The sequence below is a fragment of the Piliocolobus tephrosceles genome, chromosome 14 (genome assembly GCF_002776525.5).
Source record: "Piliocolobus tephrosceles isolate RC106 chromosome 14, ASM277652v3, whole genome shotgun sequence".
Taxonomy (NCBI): Eukaryota; Metazoa; Chordata; class Mammalia; order Primates; family Cercopithecidae; genus Piliocolobus; species Piliocolobus tephrosceles.
This window is the reverse complement of record NC_045447.1, coordinates 5,770,410-5,794,595: the sequence shown is the minus strand read 5'-3', so window position 1 is coordinate 5,794,595 and position 24,186 is coordinate 5,770,410. Positions and strand designations below refer to the sequence as shown.

Here is a 24,186-nt window from a genome sequence, read left to right as displayed (position 1 = left end):
TGTAATCCCAGCACTTTGGGATGCCGAGGTGGGTGGATCGCTTGAGGTCGGGAGTTCCAGACCAGCCTGGCCAACTTAGTGAAACCCTATCTCTACTAAAAGTACAAAAATTAGCCTACTTGGGAGGCTAAGGCACAATAATCACTTGAATCCAGGAGGTGGAGGTTGCAGTCAGCCGAGATTGCGCCATTGCACTCCAGCCTGGGTAACTCTGTCTCAAAAACATTTTTAAATGCTATTTTATAAATGGATATGTTTATTTTTTTCCCTTATGCTTGGAAAATAAATCAAAACATTTTTGTGGGCCCCTATAAGGACGGTGGGCCCGGGGCACTGTGTCCCACTGCCTGCTGGATAAGTTGGCCTCACGTGCAAGGCGTACGATCCAGAGGTTCAGAGAAGCAATTAGAGCAATGTAGTCAGTCGGGAGAACCACAGACCTCAGAGGGTTCAGCCCCGGAAACGGTGACGCGAAGCCCACTGGGAAGTGATGCTGAATGAGAGGCAGAAGTTGGGAAGGTCCCACAGAATCATCTGGAGAAGGTAGCTGTGAACCAGCTCCCCAGAACTCTGTGGCAGGAGCCCCAGAGCCCCAGAGTCATCTGCGGGCACCCTGCCTGCCCACGACTCTCTGGGTCCTGATCTGGGGTCCACCCACTTCTTCCTATTCCTTTATGGACCCTCCCTCCCTGGCACACACACATCAAGGTAATGGCCACACCCTCAGGTCCTGCACAGGCTTCTAAAGCCACTTCTCAGAGTTTCATGTTTCTTTCACTTTGGGATCTTTTTATGTTGTGCTATAAACATAATCAGGTAGGTTGCTGATAGGAGAGACTTGGCCAGCCCCAGGTTACAGCTAACCCAGCTATTACAGGATTTTTCTGTGCAGGAGCATTGTGAGGGAGGGGGTTTGTTTCTGTTTTGTTTTGTTTTGTTTTGTTGAGACAGGGTCTCATTCTGTTGCCCAAGCTGGAGTGCAGTGGTGCTATCATGACTCACGGTAGCCTCGAACCCCTGGGCTCAAGCTATCTTCTCACCTCAGCCTCTGGAATAGATAGGACTATAGGCATGTGCCTGCCACCACGCCTGGTTAATTTTTGTATTATTATTATTATTATTATTATTATTATTATTATTTTGTAGACACGAGGTTTCACCATGTTGCCCAGGCTAGTCTCAAAACTCCTGGGCTCAAACAATCTGCCTGCATTGGCCTCCCAAAGTGCTTGGGTTACAGGTAGGAGCCACTGCACCTGGCTTCACCGGGCATTTTTATTTGCTAAATCTGGCAGACTAGCTGGCAGCCCAGCACCTGTGCAGACCTATGCAGATCCCCCCGCTGCTCCCATGACACCATCCTACAACCTCATGTTTTCTCCTCCCTCTCGCTCAGAAAACGTCAAGTTTTAGGGACCAGGAATTGTGTCTCTCACTTCAATATCCCCAGCACCGGGCACAACCTCTGGCACACATCTGATGCTGGATATCGTCTGTCAAACATATGTTGAGTGCTGGCACTCAGGGACGTCTTTGTGAAGACATGGACCTGTCATTTAGGAAGTAATTTGCAAGACTCTTTATTGCAGAATGCAAAAGCTGCAAAATAATTAGCTGCATTGTGGCTAATCACGTGACTGTTTCCACAGTCTACTTAGGCATAGCACAGTGATAAGTGTGCTTATAATGCAGGCAGGTGCGAACACAAACATAACAACAATTGTTGGCCAGGTGCATTGGCTCACGCCTGTAATCCCAATGCTTTGGGAGGCCGAGGTGGGAGGATCGATTGAGGCCAGGAGTTCAAACCCAGCCTGGGCAGCACAGTGAGACCCCCCCCATCTCTACAAACAAAATTTAAAAATTAGCTGGGTGTAGTACGGCTATAGTGGTGCCTGTAGTCCCAGCTACGCAGGAGGCTGTGGTGGGAGGATCGCTTGAGCCAAGGAGTTCAAGGCTGCAGTGAGCCATAACTGCACCATTGCACTCCAGCCTGGGTGACAAAGTGAGATCATGTCTCTAAAACAAACAAAAAACAATGGCTCTGATGAACTCAGTGTTTGCTGTGTGCCCGGCTCTGGGAAAGCATTTGTATTGAACTATATGAAATTGCTTCTTTTTCCAGTTGGCGCCATGTCTTAGTCCGTTTTGTGTTGCTATAAGTTAACACCTGAGGCAGAGTGACTGATAAAGAAAAGAGGTTTATTTGGCTCTGCAGGCTGTACAAGAAGCATGACACTGGCATCTGCCCAGCTTCTGGTGAGAACCTCAGGCTGCTTCCACTCACAGTGGGAAGCAAAGGGGAGCCGGGGTGTGCAGGGACCCCCCGTGAGAGGGAGTCAGGGCTTGGGGGAGGGAGGTGCCAGGCTCTTTTTAACAACCAGCTTTCAAGAAACTAACAGAGTGAAAACTCATTCACCCCTAAGGAACGTATGAATCTATTCATGAGGGATCTGCCTCCTCACCCAAACACCTCCAATGTCATTCAGGATCACCTTTCAACACGAGGCTTGGGGGATCGACCATCCAAACTATAGCAACCCACAAAGTGGGCACGGTGGTATGGGTGCCAGGCATTCCCTCATCTGAGCCCCAGACACACCCTAGAGGCGGTTACTATTTGGCCTCCCTATTTTACCTCTGGGGAGACTGAGGCAAAGAATAGACGTACCTTGATCCAGATCTTCCTGAAGATGAGTAACAGAGCTTGGATTTCAACCCAGGCAGTTGTAGTCCCCAAGCCTGGACACGGATTCCCTTCCAGACTGTATACTCGTCAGGATACCTTCCTGTCTGTGGAGAGGGTGGTTCCAGGCCAAACCAGACGTGTGAAAACCAGACGATCCCTAGTTGTGTCCCTGGAGCCCTCCCCAGTGCAGGCAAAGGGCAGCTCCCAGCCTCAACCAGAGCTGTCACTGACCTTAGAGTTCTATTTTTTTTTTTTTGAGATGGAGTTTCACTCTTGTCACCCATGCTGGGGTGCAATGGTGCGATCTCGGCTCACTACAGCCTCCGCCTCCCAGGTTCAAATGATTCTCCTGCCTCAGTCTCCCCAGTAGCTGGGATTACAGGCGTGCACCACCATGCCCGGATAATTTTGTATTTTTAGTAGAGACGGGGTTTCACCATGTTGGTCAGGCTGGTCTCAAACTCCCGATCTCAGGTGATCCACCCGCCTCGGCCTCCCAAAGTGCTGGGATTACAGGCGTGAGCCACGGCGCCCGGCCTGACCTCGGCGTTCTGGACACAGACTTCCCGTTGATCACATTGCGTCCTCTCCTCACAAACCCAAGAGTCTATTGACAGCCCTGGAGATGTAGCTGGGGTGCCCTGCATGCGTCAAAAACTGTTTTATAGATTTTGGGTTGTCTCTTGTAAGGGTCTGCATCTAGAAAAAAAATCTTGCTTGATTAAAAACAAAGCTCATTGTGCATTTTCACATCTGTATCTTTTTGCTTTGAGTAGAGAATACACGTGGTCTGGTGGGTGCCTTGCTCTGGAAGAGTGGTTTTCCAAGCCTCTGTTCTGTTTGGTTTTGGACAATCACACACTTACGAACACCTCGGGACGCCATTCATTCATTCACTCAGTCACTCGTTCACCCAAACACGTCATTATGCAACTGCGACTCTGGATCCATTGATCCCAGGAAGGAGCGTGACTCAAGTGAAATGGGATAAATGTGGGGGCTGGCGGGGCGTAGGGATGCGGCTGGTTCACATCGCCCAAGTATGCAGGGATCAAAGGCCACCGTTGGAATGTTCTAAGACCTTTGAAGCTTGCAACAAAGGAGTTTCTAAGAAAGTTCAATCCTTAGGACCAGGGGGCAATGCACAGATGGAGTTGCTGGGGGTTGGTGACAGGGACACTCAGGTCGGGTGGCGGTGGTAGAGAATGATTAGAGAATTACCAAGTTATTGGCCAACAGGGCCAAAGGTTGAGACAAAGGCAGGCAAAATGGTGCACGTGACTCAGGGCAGGTTGTTTGGGGGTATCAGAAATGCCTGGGGGAAGTTTTCTCTGAAATAGTCAAAATTGGATCTGATGGCTTATATCTTTCCAACTGATCTACTAATCATATTTCTTCAAATTTTATATCCCTGACCCTTGTAAAAGGATTGCACTGAAGGCGTGTTTTAAGCTGCATTTTAATAAGTCAATAAGAAAGCTCAAAATTATTTAAAGCTTCTTAAAGAGGATTATATTTGATTTCTTGTGGGAATTCTGGGGTGTGGAAGAGAAAGAGGCTCAGTCCTTCTGAGGTTGTTTAACATGAAGGAAATGCATCATTTCAGACAAAAACTTTTAACTGTTTTGTTGTTCCAATAGAGATGATTTAGGACAAGGAGACTTTCATTATCTGCTGGCGGCATTAACCGAGCCTGAGGTCTTCCAGGGAGAAGCAATTGCATTTTAAACTTTCCAGCAAATGTGAGGCCCTCCTTTGCAGTTTATTCCCTAACCTTTAAAATGAGAGTTTTCTGATATTCTGAAAAGGGCAGTCGGGTTCCCCAGGTATCTGGAAGAGCCCAGCCTGGGTATCATGCATCTTGGGGATGACAAATCTGGGCCTGAGCAGATGTTGAATTCTTGCTTTCTACGGCTGCGTCTACCACTAGGCCCCTTCGCTAAGGCTGGTCTGCAGTTGGGAGCGTTATAGAACCCAGGCTGGTTCCAGGCCACAGTCTCCCTGCTGAGGGGATGCAGGGGTGGGGAGGGAGCCCACTTAGGAACTAAGCAGATAATCCTCTCTGAATTGCCTTTGTTTTTGCTAGTCTTCAATGCCTCAGTCAAGGGAGAAATCCACAGGAGTTAGGCAGGGAGAAGTGACTCGGTTAGGAGCAGGAAGAACAAAGAACCCACATGAAATTGGGCTGGCAGCTTTCTCTACATCCAATCACCTTTGAAGATATTTAGGTCCGAAGAGCTCAAGCGTCTTGCATTTGCCACAGAGGCCTGAGCATTGCTCTCCTAGATCAGACTCTTGCCACCTCCACCTGGAGGGCAGAACCAGACTCCTGGGTACCCCCACCCTCTGCTTTCTCCTCTACCTTCTCCTGTGCCGACTACCAGCCCAGCTTTCCCAAACTGCAGTACTGATCCTACCATGGCCATGGAACCACAACCATCCGTGGCTCCCTATTACGTCTCAAAGAAGACAGCCTGGCACACACTGGCCCCATGACTCACCTTCCCTCTGGTCTGCTGGATCATTTGCTGCTTCCTGTGTTTCCATCCAGGCTTTTCTGCCATCTTGGCCTGCGCTGTGAAATGCCACATCATAGCTCTGCGTTCAGCATTCCAAGTCTTTCTCAAATGCCACCTCTTCTGGGAGGTCTGACCCGAGCCTGGCAGGCAGATGGACTTGCTTTTCAGAGTTCTCGTGGCCTGTAAGACTTCCGTTTTGGCATTCCTCTATGCCCAGCTGTTCTGTAAGTGTCTGTCCTCTGCTTGGTTCTGAGGTTGGATGCTTCCAGGAACACCCTCAAGACTGACTATCAGAAAACTCTAACTCACCTCTCACTCACTGCGTCCCATACCACATGCTCGGAGAAACCTTCGCCACTGACCCACCCTCCTCCTAGAGGGCTGGATGGTGAGCTGTCTTCAGTCTCTGGGTCCCCAGAACTTTGCTTATATCTGTCTTCGAGCTCTGATCTTCCATCTCCCCACGAGCTGTAATAAGGGGCACACACGTGTTGTCTGTCCCAGCAGATGGGTGTGGCTGATGCCACACTTGGTGCTGGGATGGTTCCCACAACGTGCTGGCTAATGAGTGCTGTGACCTTACTTGGACATAGGGTCTTTACAGAGATAATCAAGTTAAGACTCTCAGGATGATACCATGTTGGATGTAGGCTGGGCCCAAACCTGATGACTGGTGTCCTGACAAGAGAAAGGGGAGGGAGATTTGAGGCACAGAGACACACAAGGGAGAAGGGCACGTGGAAACGGAGGCAGAGATTGAAGTGATACAGCCACAAGCCAAGGAGCACTGCAGACCGCCAACAGCCACCTGCAGCCGGGAGAGAGGCCTGGAATGAGTCCCCTCGGAGCGCCAGGAGGAACCACTGCTGCTAACACCTTCATTTCAGACTCTGGCTTCCGGAGCTGTGAGATTTCTGCTGCCTTCAGCCACCAAGTTGGTGGCGATTTGTTGCAGCAGCCACAAGAAGCAGATACAGAGGCGATGGTTTGGGGCCAGGAGTGCATGGTCAGGTCTTCCCAGCCGCCGGTGCTGTGATGCCAACCTCCTCTGGTCTTGGGGCTGCTGGAGCTGCAAGCAGCCTCATACATCTGCCTCCATGTCTCGTGCCAGGCTGACTGGTTTCCCTGTGTGCCAGGATGCTCAGAAGGCTGGGAGGCGCCAACTGGGGGGCCAGCATGAGGGACACCTAGTTGATTTCCGAGCTCTGCCTCTGGTGATTAGCAAGGTGACCCTGGGCACATGTCACCTCTCTGACTAATCTGTAAACCTGGCACAAGAGTAGACCTACTTCTTAGGTCATGACGATGAGCCTTCCGATCATTCATTCAGCAAAGATGCATTGAACACCTAACACATGCAAGAACTACTCCAGGGCCTGGAGACAGAGCAGCGAGCAAACCAGCCACCAGTCCCCATCCCACAGAGCTTGTCTTAGGGAGAAGAGAAAGACGATGACCAAAATTCAGCAGTAGAATACGTAGTGAGTTGTTGATTGGTGCTGCAGAGAAACACAAAGCCAGGCAGGGGTGCAGTTCCCAGTGGGAGGTTGGGTCAGGAAGGGGCAGGGGTCAGCAGGGGTCAAGTGCCTCACCCTGGGGAAGGCATTGGGCACATAGTAACTGCTCAGCACACATGAGCTGTCTGCACTCCAGGCCAGGAACCTAGTCCATTTCTTTCCACGGGATGCTCTTGCCTTCTCTTGCCCTGCATTGGGTTCTGATGCCACCTCCTGGCTCCCTTTCTTGAGCATCTGAATGCCAAGGCAGGTGTCTGGGGGGTGAGTAGGGAACTGGGCCAAACTCTGATGGAGACATGGGAGGCCGTGGGCTCAGAAGGGCAGACCCTCTGAGTCTGGACCAGCGTTCACGAGGGCGGAGCCACTGAGACTCTACCAAGTTGGGGGCAGTGGGGCCCGGCCACAGCCGCCTACTCTTTCAGTCATCCCACTTGCTTTTGTTTAGAAGACGAGAAAGTCCAAATGTTTGCAATTTCTTTGAGAACTAAGACAGGAGATTAAGGAGTCAGTGTGGTGGAATTTTTTTTCCTTCTCATCTACCCAACCTAACCAAGTGATATGGTTTGGCTGTGTGTCCCCACCCAAATCTCATGTGGAATTGTGACCCCCACATGTTGAAGGTGGGGCCTGGTGGGAGGTGACTGGATCATGATGGGTGGTTTCTGCTCCATGCGCCTCTTCCCTTTGCTGATTTTAGCCTGTAGCTTTTTACTATCATAAACCATAACCGTGAGTACAGTGGCTTTTCTGAGTTCTGTGGGTCCTTCTGGTAAATTCCTTAAGCTGAGGGTGGTGTTGGGGAGTCCTGAATGGCAGCCAAGCCTCAGCCTCTGCTTACCCTGCATGAGGCTCACAGGTGAAGACGCGGCACTGGTTTCCCCCCATTTTGCTCTGTCGGTGCCAATGGCTCCGGGTGTGCATTCAACCTTCCAGACTTCAGAGGCTGTACTCGCCGAGAACAGGAACAAGCTCCTCTAATAATCAACGCCCACCCCCAGCTTTTATTACTTTGGGCAAAATAAAATTTGCTCCTGAATAAGCAAAAGCTCCCTGATAGCCCTGTCGGTGCGAGGTGTCCTATTTGAAAAGATATGAGAGGCGAGGGACAAAAAAACGCGAGGCTCCTCCAAGGCAGATGGGGCCCGGCGTGGGCTGGAGGTGACGAGGAGGGGACTCAGAATCTAATGAAGAAGAAAGGGCTGGGCGGGAGATGCTCATCTCAGCCTAGCCCTTTAAAACCAAAATGATGGAGTTCATTTGCATTTAGATCTCCTTGGCTTCCTCTTTTCATCTAAAGACAAATCCTCACAAAAGGCTGCTTAATTAGACCAAATTAGATTTCCGCTCTGCAGCTTGTCATTCATTACAAAATGCTGTTCTTTTTCTATTTTGGTAATTATAGGCTGGTCTATAACCAGTTTGTAAGCATTGACTCTAGCCATTGAATATGACTAGCATTCCTGATTTTGTGCAAAGAGGAGGAAAATTATTCAGTTGCACCAAATCTGTCTGTTTTATAAGTTGGCTCAAGACCATCGCTGGAGTCTTTTACAATAATGGGCATTCTCACTCCTAATTCTTTAATGATTAATTGTAGGAGCAGCACAGGGCTTGGTAATTTTCAAGACTAAAAGCTAAGTACAAATAGATTTTCGCATGTAGCAATTATGCCACATACTCAGAATCTTTACCTTAGTGATGCAACCCCATTGCATCTAAGAAGCCATCCACGAAAGCATTTATAATACAACACCTCATGCTCGGCTCACAGTGCTCAGCCATCGTTTGCCCTGGGCACCCTCAGGGAGCTCAGACCTTTTCCCCCATAGTTCATCCCACCGTGGTTCATGCCACCGTAGTTCATTCCACCATAGTTCATCCCATCCTCCCAACCACAGAGCCACAGAGTTTCCAGTTTTCAGTTGCAGACACAGAGGCAGCTGGGTGGATGCATGGGGAAAGGCTTTGGGGAGCTGGGCCTGGTTTGGCTGAGCCAGGGTCCTCCTTGTGGCATTCTTGAAATACTCTTCATTCATCGAACCTGCTGCAGTGCATCGAACCTGCTGACCCAATCACCTCCCACCAGCGATGCTCCCCTGAGTGGCTGGAGGGACGTGCTGCAGAGCCATGGCCTGAGTTCCCTCCAAGGATGGCCCTGTTGGCTTTCTCAGGTCATTCTGGTTGAAAGGATGTGGGCAGGTGGGCCGAGCTGGTCACCAGGGACAGACGTTCCTGATGGAGGGGGAACATGTAGCATCAACTCCCTCTAATAATAGTGGCTACACTTTTCTACTGCAGATATTGAGGATGGCCAACTACATGTAAATATTCTCATGTAGTAGGCAGTGAATATTCTCATCTGACACCAAGCCTATGAATTAGGTGGTGTCCAGAGACAGGTCCAAGGGTGAGGGCCTTGGTCAAAGTGATGCAGCTAACAAGCAGGAGAGTGGCAGTGGAACCCAGGTGAGGCTGGCTCTGAGCTCTCCACTGTGCTCCTCTGCCTCCTTGAGCAAGAGTAGCAGATGACAAGGATCTTGATGACACAGTGGAGACACGCTCCAGATAGGAAGTGGCAGAGCTGGTGGGGGGAACCCTGGAGATCAACCAGCTCAGCCCCCTCATTTTGCAGAGGGACTACTGAGGCCAGAGAAGAGGAGAGGGGGCCTCCTCAGCTGCTCTCCTGGACCGCCATCCCCAGGAGCCACCAGACTCCCTCTTGCTCCTGGTCCCTGCCCACCTGCCAGAATCACGAGGTGGGAAACTGCTCAGCTCCACTGCCCACCCACCCTGCTCTGGGTCCAGAGGCTCCAACCCTGTGGGGTCAACAGCAGGGCAGAACAGGGCTTTCCCACTTTTGGCCCTCATAGCTCAACTCCCGAGATCATTTGAGAACAGATTCCAGACTCTGTTCTGGAAGAGCTGCCCCAGATGGCCCAGGCCTGGGAGGGGTAAGCTTCCATAGCAGGCCTGTGTGCCCCACCCCTTGGCACTCAGTCACTTGAACAGAGCATGTGCTGAAGACCTACTGTGCGCCGGGCACGGGAGACACCACAGCAAATGAGACAGGTCTGCCCTGTGCTCACACAGCTGACCTGCCATGGAGTGAGACGTGGCAGAAACCACCGTTTGATCCATTCATCTCAAAGACGTGGGTCCAGGAAGGAAAAGATGTGAGATCCTGTGACTGGGGTTTCTCACGGAGGCTACAGAGTCCGGGGGCTTCTCCAAGGAGGTGATATTTCAGCTAGGAGTTAGCGGGGCCAGGAGCCGAGGAGGAGAGGGAGGTGTCAGCCTGAGCACAGACTTCATGCAAAAAGGGGCCTGAAAGTTCCAGGAGCCGAAAGAAGGCCCGGGACAGAAAGTGAAGAGTGAAAGAGAGGGCATAAGAAGAGGCCAAGGCTGGCCGGGCGCGGTGGCTCAAGCCTGTAATCCCAGCACTTTGGGAGGCCGAGACGGACAGATCACGAGGTCAGGAGATCAAGACCATCCTGGCTAACACGGTGAAACCCCGTCTCTACTAAAAAATAATAAAAAACTAGCCGGGCGAGGTGGTGGGCGCCTGTAGTCCCAGCTACACGGGAGGCTGAGGCGGAGAATGGCATGAACCTGGGGGACGGAGCTTGCAGTGAGCTGCGATCCGGCCACTGCACTCCAGCCTGGGCGACAGAGTGAGACTCCGTCTCAAAAAAAAAAAGGAAGAGGCCAAGGCTAGGAGCAGAGGTGCCCCCCTTGTGGTCCGGGGGCCTGGTTATTGAAACAAGCCATAGACAGTCCCCATGTATCCACCTTCGGTTGCTCCTTTCTTCGCAGCAGGCTGAGACCTGTTAGCTCGAAAGTGCACAAGCGGCCGGGCGTGGTGGCTCAAGCCTGTAATCCCAGCACTTTGGGAGGCCGAGGTGGGCGGATCACGAGGTCAGGAGATCGAGACTATCCTGGCTAACAAGGTGAAACCCCGTCTCTACTAAAAAATACAAAAAACTAGCCGGGCGAGGTGACGGGCGCCTGTAGTCCCAGCTACTCGGGAGGCTGAGGCAGGAGAATGGCGTGAACCCGGGAGGCGGAGCTTGCAGTGAGCTGAGATCCGGCCACTGCACTCCAGCCTGGGCGACAAAAGTGAGACTCTGTCTCAAAAAAAAAAAAAGAAAGTGCACAAGCACCAAACAAAATTTTCCACATCCAGTTGTTTTAAAAAATCTCCAACAAGCAGAATTTAGCCATTTAGAGCCCACCTGCTTTGCACACCCACAAAGCTACACTCGTGTCTGCCTGCCATGAATACAACAGAGCCTGGTGACTGTAAGACCCCAAGTTGCTGCTGCCCTTGGGAGCTCTCTGGGCCCGAGACTCCCTGCCGCGCTGCTGGACGCTTCAGCCCTGTCTCCCCCAAAGCGGCCTCGCGCTCCTCCTTCCTGGATGGTGGCCCCTCACTGTCACCTCTGGACAGTCTCAGAGACATCCCTCCTTGAGGACTTCCCCTGTCCTGAAACCCCATCCAAGCCCTGCCCACTAAAGCTTGTGTATTTATGTTTTCCCTTTGACTAGCCCCTAATCCTCGAACTCACTCCTTATACTCCTGCCTCCCCAGCAAGATTCTCATCCATCTTTGTGTGTTCGAGGTACCGAGCACGGTGGCTTGCACCCCGTCGGTGGCTGCTGCCTCCACTCTTGCTAGAGGAGGAGAAGCATTGCTGCTGAGGTCTCTGCATCATCTGCCCTAGGAAATGTCAACCCAGAACCAATCATAAAGCAACCCTAGAGGCTGCGAAGAGGAGGGGGTGAGAGGACCCCGTCCTCCAGCCTCCCAGCTTTGTGCTGAAATCAAGAGCCGCCGCTTCCTCTCCCAGCTGACCCCAGCCTTATTAACGGGCTTCGTTTTAGGGACACCTCCTCCACCTCTGCTATCTGCTGTGCTAACAGGTCAGCTGCCATTTTGTGTTAAACTCCTTCTCATTTATTACAATACCACTTTTTATTGACATGGAAATAAAACTTACAATCAATAAGATATTATGAAATATACATCAAAACAAAAGTCACTGGAGCGGGCGTTTTCATCTGTTCTCAGGAAGGAACAAGGGTTTATGGTGGGGGGGGGGCGTGGAACACTGAACATTTTTCTTCCCTATTACATGATGCGATTTTCAATGAATCTATAAAGAAAATGAAAACATAAATAGAGTAACCAAACAGAATGATCCCTGCAGCTGTCAAAACTTAAAACAGTTCAGTTTTCCTTTGATTTCTGTTTTAAGTTTTGAAAAGTACATAGATCATTCTCTGCTTTTTCCTTTTCTCTCTTTCTTTCTTCCTTTTTTTTTTTTTTTCTTTTCATAGGGAGGCTTTTTCTTAAATCTGCACATTCAGGGTCTGCTGGCTGTGACCTTTGGCAGCTAAAGTGACCAAATGATCAAGTGGACTCTGCATTTCTTTCTTACGCTGCTGGTCCGGACTCGTTGGGGACCTCTTATTCTGTTGATGACTCCTCAGCGGTGCAGAAAGTTATTCCTTCCCTTGCTGGACACCACATCAAAGGAGGCCCAAGGTGTTTCTTTCTTCTGCTAAAATAGTGTCACCCTGGAGAAAAAGGGGAAAAGGGGACCTTCCCGGCTTCTGCACACCTACTGTGTGCTAGGCACCTGTGGTCTTTCACCTCCGTGGTCTCGTCTAAATCTTGTCATTACGCCGTGGGGTGGGGATGGTTATTCCCTGTTTAATGAGTGACGGGAAACTGAGACTCCAAGAGGCCAAGTAACTTGCTGAAAGTCACACAGCAAAGAAGAATCAGGGTCCGGTTCCAATCCCATCTGTCGACCTCGGGTGGGCGCTGGTGAGGGCTGCCAAGGCAGCCTAGTTGGATTCTCATCTTGTTTGTCTTAAGAACGAACGTTTCCGGGCTGGGTGAGGTGGCTCACACCTGTAATCCCAGCACTTTGAGAGGCCGAGGCAGGCAGATCACCTGAGGTCAGGAGTTTGAGACCAGCCTGACCAATATGGAGAAACATCCTCTCTACTAAAAATAGAAAATTAGGCGGGCGTGGTAGTGCATGCCTGTAACCCCAGCTACTCAGGAGGCTGAGACAGGAGAATCACTCGAACCCTGGAGGCGGAGGTTGCGGTGAGCCAAGGTCGTGCCATTGCACTCCAGCCTGGGCAACAAGAGCAAAACTCCATCTCAAAGCAAAAAAACTAAACAACAGCAACAACAAAACGCACCCTTCCAAAGAGGCCTGACTTGGAGACCCCCATACATAAAGCATATATTAGAGTGGACACCCAACTGGCTCAGGACAAGGGGCGTCGAGCCCCTGAGGTCCTCTGACCCCCGAGGGGTTGTGGGGCTCTGCGGCAGCCACCCGTCTTTTCCCGTGCCCCCAGTGCAGGCGAGGCTGACATGGACTGACACCAGGGTCTCCCGACTCACAGTCCAGTGAGCTCCTCCCTCCCCCCCTGCAGCCTTTCAACAGTGAGGCCATGGCAAGCAAAGGGGGCCACACTGTGAAATGGGATCCATCTAGTTTCATGGTTTCAGACATGCTTCCCCGGCTCTCACCATACGGACTGTCAGAACAGCGAGACTCAGATGGAAACGCCCTTCACTATCCTTCCCAGCCCAGGGCCCAGTCCCCACCCCATGCCCACCTCAGCACGGTCTCAGAAGAGAGCACAGTCTCCTCAGGACTGAGTCACATTTTCAAAGCATGTTGTCCTACTGTGATCACTTCGTCTGCATGTCTTTCCTCTCCCGTCCTCCCATACTTAAGGGAGAAAGAGTTTCCTAAATTGCTCGACAGGAACCATGGCATCTCCTTCCTGTGGACTGTGGAGGTATTGCCATTTTTTTTTTTTTTTTTTTTTTTGAGACAGAGCCTCACTCTGTTGCCCAGGCTGGAGTGCAGTGGTGTGATCTCGGCTCACTGAAACCTCCACCTCCTGGGTTCAAGAGATTCTCCTGCTTCAGCCTCCTGAGTAGCTGGAATTACAGGTTTCCGCCACCACACCTGGCTAATTTTTTTTGTATTTTAATAGAGACAAGGTTTCTCCATGTTGGCCAGGCTGCTCTCAAACTCCTGACCTCAAGCGATCTGCCCACCTCAGCCTCCCAAAGTGCTGGGATGACAGGCATGAGCCACTGCACCCTAATTTTTCTTTTTATGTGAGATTCACATAAAATCAACCACCAGCCATTTTCAAGTGTGCAGTTCAGTGCACTGACTATATTCACAATGTTGTACAACCATCACCCCTTTCTAGTTCCAAGACATTTCATCACCCCAAAAGGAAGCTCCGTACCCGAGAGCAGTCACTTCCCCTTCCCTCCCTCCAGCTGCAGGCAACCACCTCTGCTTTCTGTCTCTTTGGATTGACCTATTTGGACATTCTAAATGGGTAGATACACGTGGCCTTTTGTGCCTGTCTGGATTTTTTTTTTTTTTGAGACGGAGTCTCGCTCTGTTGCCCAGGCTGGAGTGCAGTGGCGTGATCTAGGCTCAATGCAAGCTCTGCCTCCTGGGTTCACGCCATTCTTCTGCCTCAACCTCCTGAGTAGCTGGGACTACAGGCGCCTGCCGCCATGCCTGGCTAATTTTTTGTATTTTTAGTAGAGACAGGGTTTCACCGTGTTAGCCAGGATGGGTCTCGATCTCCTGACTTCATGATCCGCCCGCCTTGACCTCCCAAAGTGCTGGGATTACAGGCGTGAGCCACTGCACCTGGTCTGGATTCTTTTCCTTAGCATAATGCTTTCAGTTTCCATCTACACTGTAACATGGATCAGTGCTTCATTCCCGGTTACGGCTGAATAATATTCCATTGTGCGGATGTGCCACGCCTTGTTTATTCACTCGTTAGGACATTGTGTGGTTTCTGTCTGTTGGCTATTGTGAATAACACTGCTATGAACATGCAGGTACATGCATTTGAATGCCTGTTTTCTTTTTTGTTGTTGTTGTTAATTTTTGTGGGTACATAGTAGTTGCATATATGAACACCTGTTTTCAGTTCCTTTGGTGTATCACTAGAAGTGGCATTGCTGGGTCATATAGGGTAATTTCATTTCTTCCTTCTTTCCTCCCTTCCTTCCTTCCTTCCTTCCTTCCTTCCTTCCTTCCTTCCTTCCTTCCTTCTCTCTTTCTCTTTCTTTCCTCTTTTTCTCTTTCTTTCTGATAGAGTCTCGCTCTGTCACCCAGGCTGGAGTGCTGTGGCATGCTCTTGGCTCACTGCAGCCTCTGCCTCCCGGGTTCAAGCAATTCTCCTGCTTCAGCCTCCCCTGTAGCTGGGACTACAGGCATGCACCAGCACGCCCAGCTAAGTTTTTTTATTTTTAGTAGAGACGGGGTTTCACCATGTTGGCCAGGCTAGTCTCGAACCGAGAGCCACGGCGCCTGGCCCTCATCTTTACCTTTTTGAGGAACAGTCAAGCAGATGTGTTAATTATATAACTAGTTCTCTATTCATACAAATGGAGACGGAGCTGCTGGTCATTCAAAATAGCAGAGTCTAACAGTGGCCAGTAGGTGGTATGACTACTTTTTATTAAGAAGCCTCCGGGCCCTCTGCTGAGAACTCGGCCTACGTCGTGAAATGCTCTACCACCCTCCGAGCTGGAGGCTCTCATGATACCTACTGTAAGGAAACCGAGACTCGGAGTTCAAGCATTAGAACTTGCCCAAGGTCACACAGACTTGAGAAGCCAGAGTTCTAATTCGGGTGGCTCGGCCCCCAAGCTCATGTTCTTAATCACTAAACTGTCATGTCCCGATCATGCGCCAGTTGGTTTCTGTTTGGATTGCAGTGTGACAGGGTAGAGGCTGGCAGCGGCGGATCTCTGCTCCTAATTATGCCAGGCTCAGACTGTTATGAAAATGAGTTTGCCTTCCTTGAGCACGGCCCAGCTGTGAGCAGCGGGAGCTGGCCGGCGGGTGGCTGGAATGAAACCCCATGCAGTGGATAACCCACCAAACAGCTAAGTGACACTTGACTGCAAAGTACGATGCCGAGTGATTGCCCTCCATCACGGCGGTGAGCTCCATGCTCCGTTCCTTCAGAAAACAGCCTGTTGTCCCCAGAACAGCTCCCATTCATTGGGCACTTACTCCATGTCCACCAAGGTGCAGAGATGATCTAACCACAGACCGAAGAGGCGATATCGTTTTCCCATTTTACAGACAAGGAATCAGGGCCCAGGTAGTTTTCGTAAACAGGTGATGAGCACGCAGGTGTCATTTACCGAGCTGATGTCAGCCCAGGTGCTGGGATTTGAGAACACACACCTCCTCTTTTTATGTATGTATGTATGTATGTATGTATGTATGTATTTATTTATTTATTTATTTTGAGACGGAGTCTCGCTCTGTCGCCCAGGGTGGAGTGCAGTGGCGGGATCTCAGCTCACTGCAAGCTCCGCCTCCCGGGTTCACGCCATTCTCCTGCCTCAGCCTCCAGAGTAGCTAGTACCACAAGTGCCCGCCACCACGCCCGGCTAATTTTTTTTTTTTTTGGTATTTTTAGTAGAGATGGGGTTTCACCGTGTTAGCCAGGATAGTCTCGATCTCCCGACCTCATGATCTGCCTGCCTCGGCCTCCCAAAGTGCTGGGATTACAGGCGTGAGCCACCGCGCCTGGCCCACACACCTCCTCCTAATCAGAGGCATCATCGCTTTTGGGGACTTCAGATTTTGCTCAGGAGGAGAAGTTTCTAGGAGTTCCTTCCCCAGGACGGTGAGCTGCCTCCTGCGAGTGACTTGGCTCTGTTCATAATCTCAGATGATACCTAGCCAGTTTTTATTGCTCTTTAAAAACATATATCCCATCGAGGTATTAGTTCCTTGCCACCTCTCACGTTCGCCTTTTGTCAAAACGCTGCGCATTTCCCCCTCATTCCCCTAAACCTGCTGTTGAGTTACCGGCCCCCAGAGGCCGTGGACTCGGAGCGGATGCATCCCCACACCTCGCTGCTCGCTGCCTTCTCCGGGTGTAATCAAACATCAAGCTAAGTAGCAAATAAATCTCTCGATCTCATAAGCTGCACAGCGAGATCATGTAAATGCAAATGAAGGACCTGATTTCAAGCTGTCGAGGGGGAGGGGAAGGAATGCTGGGGCCCTGTCACCGTGACCGCCTCACACGGCAAGCAAGGGCCATACATCAGCCACCAGAACAGAGCAGGCAGCGGGAAGGGAGGCCGGGCTGTCCCGGGGAGCGGGGACCAGGCAGGCGGCAGAGCGCAGGCAGCCCCGGGCCGTGGGAACCAGACAGGGCTGGACTGGGTGGCGGGGCAGGCATGAGGACGCCTGGAGGGGCTCCCCACGGTCCGCAGCTCCCTTTGGACCCGAGCTGGGCAGTCTTAACAATAAGACAGCAGTAATAGAAACCGTCCTTTACTGAGCAACCTCCTGGGCCAGGTGCCATGAAACACTCTAGGTACAACCTCAGGAGGTTTTGCAGGTGAGGAAAGAGAAGAGCAGACAAGGCGAGGGACTTGCCCAAGATCATACGGGAAGTGGCAGAGCTGGGAGTCCAACTCAGCTCTGCGTGAATTAGTATGCCAGCTACCAAATTCTCCTCCGTGACCCCCCGGCCCCAGCCACCAGCTGTCATCTTAGCCCCCATTATAAACCCGAGCAGAATTGCAATGACACAGAAGAGACTTTTCCATAGATAAAATGGAAACGTATAACTTAACTCTGTTGTGTGGCTTTTTAAATTATAAAAGTAAAACCTCACTGCCAAAAAAAGGGCCCACATCCGTAAACACACGTCCTCACACACCACAGTTACAGGGCTGGGTTTCCTTCCAGTATTTTTTTCAATGCATTTTTTTTTTTCCGTTTTTAACATGGTCGTAACGGTAGTCTATGTAGAATTTCGAATCCGGCTGTGTTTTTTTTTTTTCACTTGACATTATTTATACGCCTTTGATCACACATGGATGTGGTCTTCTCGTGCGTAGCTTTTTCGTATCATTATGCAATGTTCAACTGACGCTCACACAATGCACAGGGTTCAAAGCATCGGGCTTCTAAGAGGATGCCTGAGCCCTTTGATGCATAATGCACCTTATTTTACATGATTGTTTATCTGAGGTTCTCATTATGGAAATAAATAAATATCCTCTATGCTAATAATGATCACAATTTGCATTTATATTGTGCTTTTCATTCGAGGATCTTAAGTTGTTTTACAATAATGAACTACCCCTCCATGAGCACAATGGTATGCGTGTGCATATGTATGCATGGGTCTAGCTGTATACAGATATTTATTTAATAACTACCAGGCGATGGGATTTCACATAACTGCGCTTTAACAGAACGCAGGAGAGTGAGTGGAGGCTTTTCAACTGTCGAACAAACATTCATTTAGTTGAGACGCAGGGCTAGAGGGTTAATGAGCTACACTATGTGTGGTTGCCAGGAAGTGGGGAGTGATTGATTCCTTTGAGGGGCTTGCTCGTGATGGAATGAGCGTCTTTGGTGGGTCTGAAACTCAGGCATCGAACTCCTTGACAGAAAACCTGCCACTTTGGAAGTGACCACTGGCCCGTTTGTCTGGACTAAGATCCGATTCAAGGCTGTCCCAGCAACAAAGCCAGCTGGCTTCCCACCTTTTCGCCTCTTCATTTCTCATGTCTGGATTTTTAAGATATCTCGTGCAAAATCCACAAGGTCTTTTAAGAGGCGCACCTGTTTTGCAATAAAATGAGGGCTAGTTAAGGAGAAAAAAAAAAGTAGATTGGGTGGGAAGTGATTATACTTGAGTTGCAAGGCTGGGTCACGTGTTTTGAAGAAGTTGTACCATGCAAATGGGCTTTGGTGAAGCTCCAGGTCTAGACACTTTCGTTCCTGGGTCCCAGGTAGCTTCGGATCAAAGCCTGTGGGAAGCGATACCTGCACCTGCCTCTAGCTAGCCCCAGTAGTTCTCACAGCGACGGGCTGCTCCGAGGGGGCTTCCGGGCGCCAGGGCTGCCTGCCTAGCTGGTTCCCAGTGTGGGTTTCCAGGGCCTGGTCCTTCATGATGGGGAGTGGAGGGAACTGATATTGCAGGAGGAGCCCGGAGAATCCCAGGACCCCCTGGGACGGGGAGAGAGATGGTTTTAATTAGAGCTGAGAGATGGGAAATAAGGCAGAGAGGAATGACATCTTAATGAGGTTTAATGAAGCTGTCTGCTGATGGGGACAGCTGTCACCCAGAGCTGTATTCCAGCCAAGCCACTTTGTGATGGAGGAAACTCAGAAAAAGGCAGTTTGAAGGCAGCTGAGGAGGGAGAGGTGGTCAGACTCGGAGCTGGGATTTTTCTCCATTTGCCTCTTAATTCCAACACCTCATTGACAAGGGATTCCAGCTAGTGGACCATATTAAAATAGCCTCCAACCTTTCAAAATTCCCTGTTGTGCAAAACTAAGGTGTGCCTCTTCAAAGACCTTGTGGATTTTGCACAAGATGTTTTAAAAATTCAGACATAAGAAATGAGAAGCGCAAGGATTTTGAGGGCTGAAAGGGGTCTCTCTTCCGTTTTTGAGCCTTGGCTCCTTGCTTGTCCAGTGGGGATACCATGGCCTCCCTTATAGAGTGGTTGTGAGAGTTGGGGGGTGGCTGGGAGTTAAGCACAGAGGTGTGATGTCCAGGAGAGGTGAGTTTAACCCCAGCTCTTCTATTGACTATCTGGGTGGTGTTGGACAAGCATGAACCTCTTTAAGCTTCAGTTTTCCCATCTGTAAAATGGGAAAACCTACTAGACGGTGAAGTTGACAGAGTTCAGGGAGAAGCAAAAGCACTCTTCCGACATAGGAAGCACTCAATAAAGAGGGCACAGGACATCCCATGTGCCCTGCGTGGAGTAGGTACACAACAAATCTTGATTCTCTTCCTTTCTTCTTTCTTCACTGCACGGTGGTTCTAAGGAATCCCTGTGCAGGGAGGGTGATCTCAGCCTCCACATGGCCCAATAGCCAGGCCAGCTGCCCCAGGACCTTTGCACATTCCAGTTTGGGACCTGTCTAGGAGACCCCTTTTGTCTCTGCACATGGCCACCTCTCATCCTGGTCTGGGCTGGTGGGGTAGGCTGATGGGGTCCCGGGTGGCTGATCAGAGCTGAGATTTGGGACTCAGTCTCATCTGTTTCATGGATGTCAGAGTGAGGTTACTCAGCGTCCTAGTGTGTTTGTGCTGCTGTAACAAAATACCTGAGATGGGGCAATATAGAAAGAATAGAAATTTGTTTCTCACCGTTCTAGGGGCTGGGAGTTCAAGATCAATGCGCAGGTGGTTTCTGTGTCTGGTGAGAGCCTAGTCTTTGCTTCCAAGATGATGCCTTGTTGCAATATCTTCCGGGGTGGGGACAAATATTGTATCCTCACGTGGCAGATGGACAGAAGGGGATAAAAAGGGCGAACTCCCTCCACCAAGGCCTCTTATAAGGGCACCTATTCCCCTATGAGTGCAGAGCCCTCGTGACTCAACCATCCCCTAAAGGCCACACCCCTGGACACTGTCTCATTTGGATTAAGTTTCGGCATGAGTTTGGAGGTGATAAAAACATTCAGACCATAGCACCGTGGAAAAGCAGGTGACCATCAGGCCTCAGGTGCCCCTGTGTTTTGATGGCAGCTGAACTCAGATGTCTGTCACAACCTGCTTGCCCGTGTCTGAAAATTCAGGGTCAGGAGCTCCTCTGAGTGCCTCTCTCTGTAGGCTCTTAGCTGGCTTCACACAGCCCCCCTGAGATGCCCAGAGACCACCCCTCTGACAGGCAGCTTTTCTCTGTAGGCTTCTAGAAGGCCCCACTGAACAAGCTGGGGAAGGAGGCCAAGGGTCAGCGCTGGGCCCTCCCACCTCTGGCTCCATGCTGCTCCCTGCACTAAGTCCCCTTGGCTCTCTTGCCCGCCCTGTCTACCTCTGGAAACTTCTTCAGGTCAGTTCTTCCCAAAATGCCAATTCAAGACCTGTATGTGTCTTTCTTTTCCTGGCTACCCTTCGCCCAACCCAGTCAAGACATCTGCCTGGGTCCCAGTCACTTTAGTCCTGAACAGCAGCTCCTCCGTCATTTTGTTCAACATTGTTATAATGTTGATGAGAAAAGAAATCAATGTCCAACTGGGGCCACTGTCTGCGTGGCGTCTGCACGTTCTTCCTATGTCTGCGTGGGTTTTTCTCCAGGCACTCTGGTTTCCTTCCACATCCCAGAGGTGTGCACATGAGTGAACTGGCACATCTAATGGTCCCAGTATGAGTGGGCATGGGTGTGTGTGGGTGCACCCTGCGATGGGATGGCGCCCTGTCCAGGGTCGGTGCCTGCCAGGTGTCCTGAGCTGCTGGGACAGGTTCCCACCACTCGCAACTCTGAACCGAAATAAGTGGATCGGAAACACGAATGAACAAAGGAGTACAATGTATTAAAAATCTGTGGCCGGGCATGGTGGCTCACTCCTGTAATCCTAGCATTTTGGGAGGCCGAGGCAGGCAGATCACTTGAGGTCAGGAGTTCCAAACCAGCCTGACCAACATGGAGAAACCCCATCTCTACCAAAAATACAAAATTAGCTGGGTGTGGTGGTGCACGCCTGTATTCCCCGCTACTCAGGAGGCTGAGGCAAGAGAATCATTTGAACCCGGGAAGCGGAGGTTGCAGTGAGCTGAGATTGTGCCATTGCACTCCAGCCTGGGCAACAAGAGCGAAACTCCGTCTCAAAATCTGTAAAGTTCTGTATATGATCATCATACAAATGCACGACTGTGGACAAAGCGTAGAAAAGCGCTCAGCAAGCTCTTCGGATTGATGATGTTTGTTTTTTACCTGCACAATCGTAGGAGGGCTCTTGGCAATTTTGACTTTGCAAACATTTATTCCTTGATTTAACCCATTACCACTCTGACTGCTGTCACTCATGGATTCCCCCCAAACTGGGTAAATAATGATCTTATTTGTTTTTATTAATCTTTCTTGAATGTATGGGTAGCTCACATTTACATCAATATTCAATATTAGAAGTATTTTGGTGGTTATTGAGTTTGGTGATGTTTTTGTGACCAGATTGTGCCATAGGAACTTAATTCTTGTTATCTATTAGCCTATGTTAAAATTGGGTTTCTTATACATTGTTTTGCTTAAACTTGCAATTTCCAAAAACATATTGATGATGTTGAGTGAGGACTTACTGTTAAGTTTTCTGAAGGGATAGCTCTTCCCATGAACCTCAATCTATATATTGAACAGTGGACTTTTGCCAGGCACGGTGGCTCACTCCCATAATCTCAGCACTTTAGGAGGCCAAAGCAGGAGGATTGCTTGAGGCCAGGAGTTCGAGACCCTCCTGGGCAACATCGTGAGACCCCATCTCTACAAATAATTTAAACATTATCTGGGAGTGGTGATGTGGGCCTGTAGTTCTAGATACTCTGGAGGCTGAGGTGGGAGGATCACTTGAGCCTGGAATGTCGAGGCTGTAGCAAGATGTAATTGTGCCCCTGTACTCCAGCCTAGGCAATGGAGCAACACCCAATCTCAAAAAAGAACCCCCCACAAAACAAAAAAAAACAAAACGACAACAACAAAAACAGCAGACTTTACCTGGGGTTCTCCTGTGTGTAAGGCACTGTGCTGTGCACCATTGTGTGGGGCAGAGAAGGCCAGGAAGTCAAGACTCACCTGTTCCATATGAGCCAAGCCCCACCTGTAGAGATGAGGTCTGTGCACATGAAAAGACAATCAAGCCCAGGTCATCTATGCTAAATGCCGGCTCATGAAGTAGGAGGCAGCAAAGACTGTGGAGTCAGATGTGGGCTCAGACCCGCCTTGGACACTCAGCTGCACGGCTTTGAGCAGTCAGGGCCCTCCAGCTGTCCATGCCTTCTTTTCCATACCTGTGAAATTGACATGGCGGTTACACCACGTTGCAGGATTGTTTTATGAATTGGCAGTAACAGGGGAGCCGGGCACACAGATGCCAGGATTATAGATGTTTGATGAGCACATGGCCAGGTGGGTGTCCAGTTAGCCTGTCTTGTGGGGGCAGATGAGCTGGTAATGGGTGGATGTGCTGCTTGTCTAGGGCATTTGCAGGCAAACAAAGGGACTCTGAGACACACTGTATTTGCACCTAAAGGGCTGGATTGTGGACAGTGGGATTTCAGGCCATGGAGGTATCTAGGGCCGGGAATAGAGGGGAAGTTTGCTGAGGACTCCTGCGGCTCCAGCCCGGGCAGAGACAGCCATGCTCATTTCATTGTGCTTTGCTTTATTGCGCTTTGCATGCACAAAGCCCCGTTGGTGGCCTCCAGCTGCGCCCAAGTGAGGCCCAGGGTCCCCTGGGGTTTCCTACCCGTGATCCTCTCTGGTACTGTGGTGTAGTGTAGCCTGACACTGTGGTGTAGTGTAACCTGCCCAAGAGGGAAGGAAGTCCAGGCGCCAGGACGGAAGGCTGAGAGGTTGATAGGGCTTCTCTGAGTGTCCAAATCTGCTTCTCGGCTGAATTCCTGGGAAGTTCCACTTCATCCTTCCAGGCGACGCTACGGTCTGGAAAAGTCCTGGGAGATGAGGAAAACACTGCTATGGGAATTTTTGGGGATTTCAGGATGAGACTCTCTAGTCTCAGAAACATAGACCAGAGAATCCCTTTGGAAAAAAAAAAGTCATTGTGTTGTTGTTGCTGTGGTTTATCTGGTGCCTGTGTTCATGCAGTTCTCATGTGAAGCTGGGTCTCTGGTGTGGACAGAGAGCACATTGCTCCGTCAGCAGGGGGTTGGGGGAAAGGGCTGGCAGACACAGTTATGGATGAATGGCTCCTGGGGGAGGGCAGCAGGCGGCGGGTACAGTGTGAAGGGCACACATCAGGTCAACAACATCATGACCCCTGAAGCCTCCGGTGCTATCTTCAGTCACTGCCCCAACCCAGGGATCCTGCACTCCTGACTTCTAAACCCAGAGATGAGTTCTGCTGGTGTCTGGCTGCCATCTGCGCGGAGCAGGGCACTTCTGTGTGTCTGGCTTCCTTCACGCCACACTTTGTGTGAGGACCACATATGTGGCGGCCCACAGCAATGTTCTTTCATTTTCAGAGTTTCTTTCTTTTCTTTTCCTTCCTTCCTTCCCTCCTTTCTTTTTCTTTCTTCTTTTTCCTTTCCTTTCCTTTCCTTCCCTTCCTTCCTTCCTTCCTTTCTCTCTCTCTCCTTCCTTCCTTCCCTCCTTCCTTCCTTCCTTCCCTCCCTCTCTCCTTCCTTCCTCTCTCTCTTCCTTCCTTCTTTTCCTTTCCTTTCCTTTCCTTTCCATTACCTTCCCTTCCCTTCCCTTCCCTCCCTCCCTTCCTTCCTTCCTTCCCTCCTTCTTTCCTCCTTCCCTCCCTCCCTCCCTCCCTCCTTCCTTCCTTCCTTCCTTTCTGTCTCTCCCTTCCTTCCTTCCTTCTTTCTTTTCCTTTCCTTTCCTTTCCCTTCTCCCTTCCTTTCCCTTCCTTCCTTCCTTCTTCCC

General features: G+C 50.4%; 1 protein-coding gene across 2 annotated transcripts in view; it reads left to right on the top strand.

The window, feature by feature from the left end:
• CFAP77 (cilia and flagella associated protein 77) overlaps window positions 1-24,186 on the top strand; it is a 171,860-nt gene that overhangs the window by 71,606 nt on the left and 76,068 nt on the right. The window contains exon 2 of one of the 2 annotated variants that reach the window (XM_026457112.1): window positions 12,164-12,267. The exons of the other annotated variant lie outside the window; for it this stretch is intronic. Within the exon in view, the coding sequence (XP_026312897.1) occupies window positions 12,164-12,267 (104 nt within the window). The remainder of the gene's footprint in view (window positions 1-12,163; window positions 12,268-24,186) is intronic. 2 annotated transcript variants of the gene reach the window in all.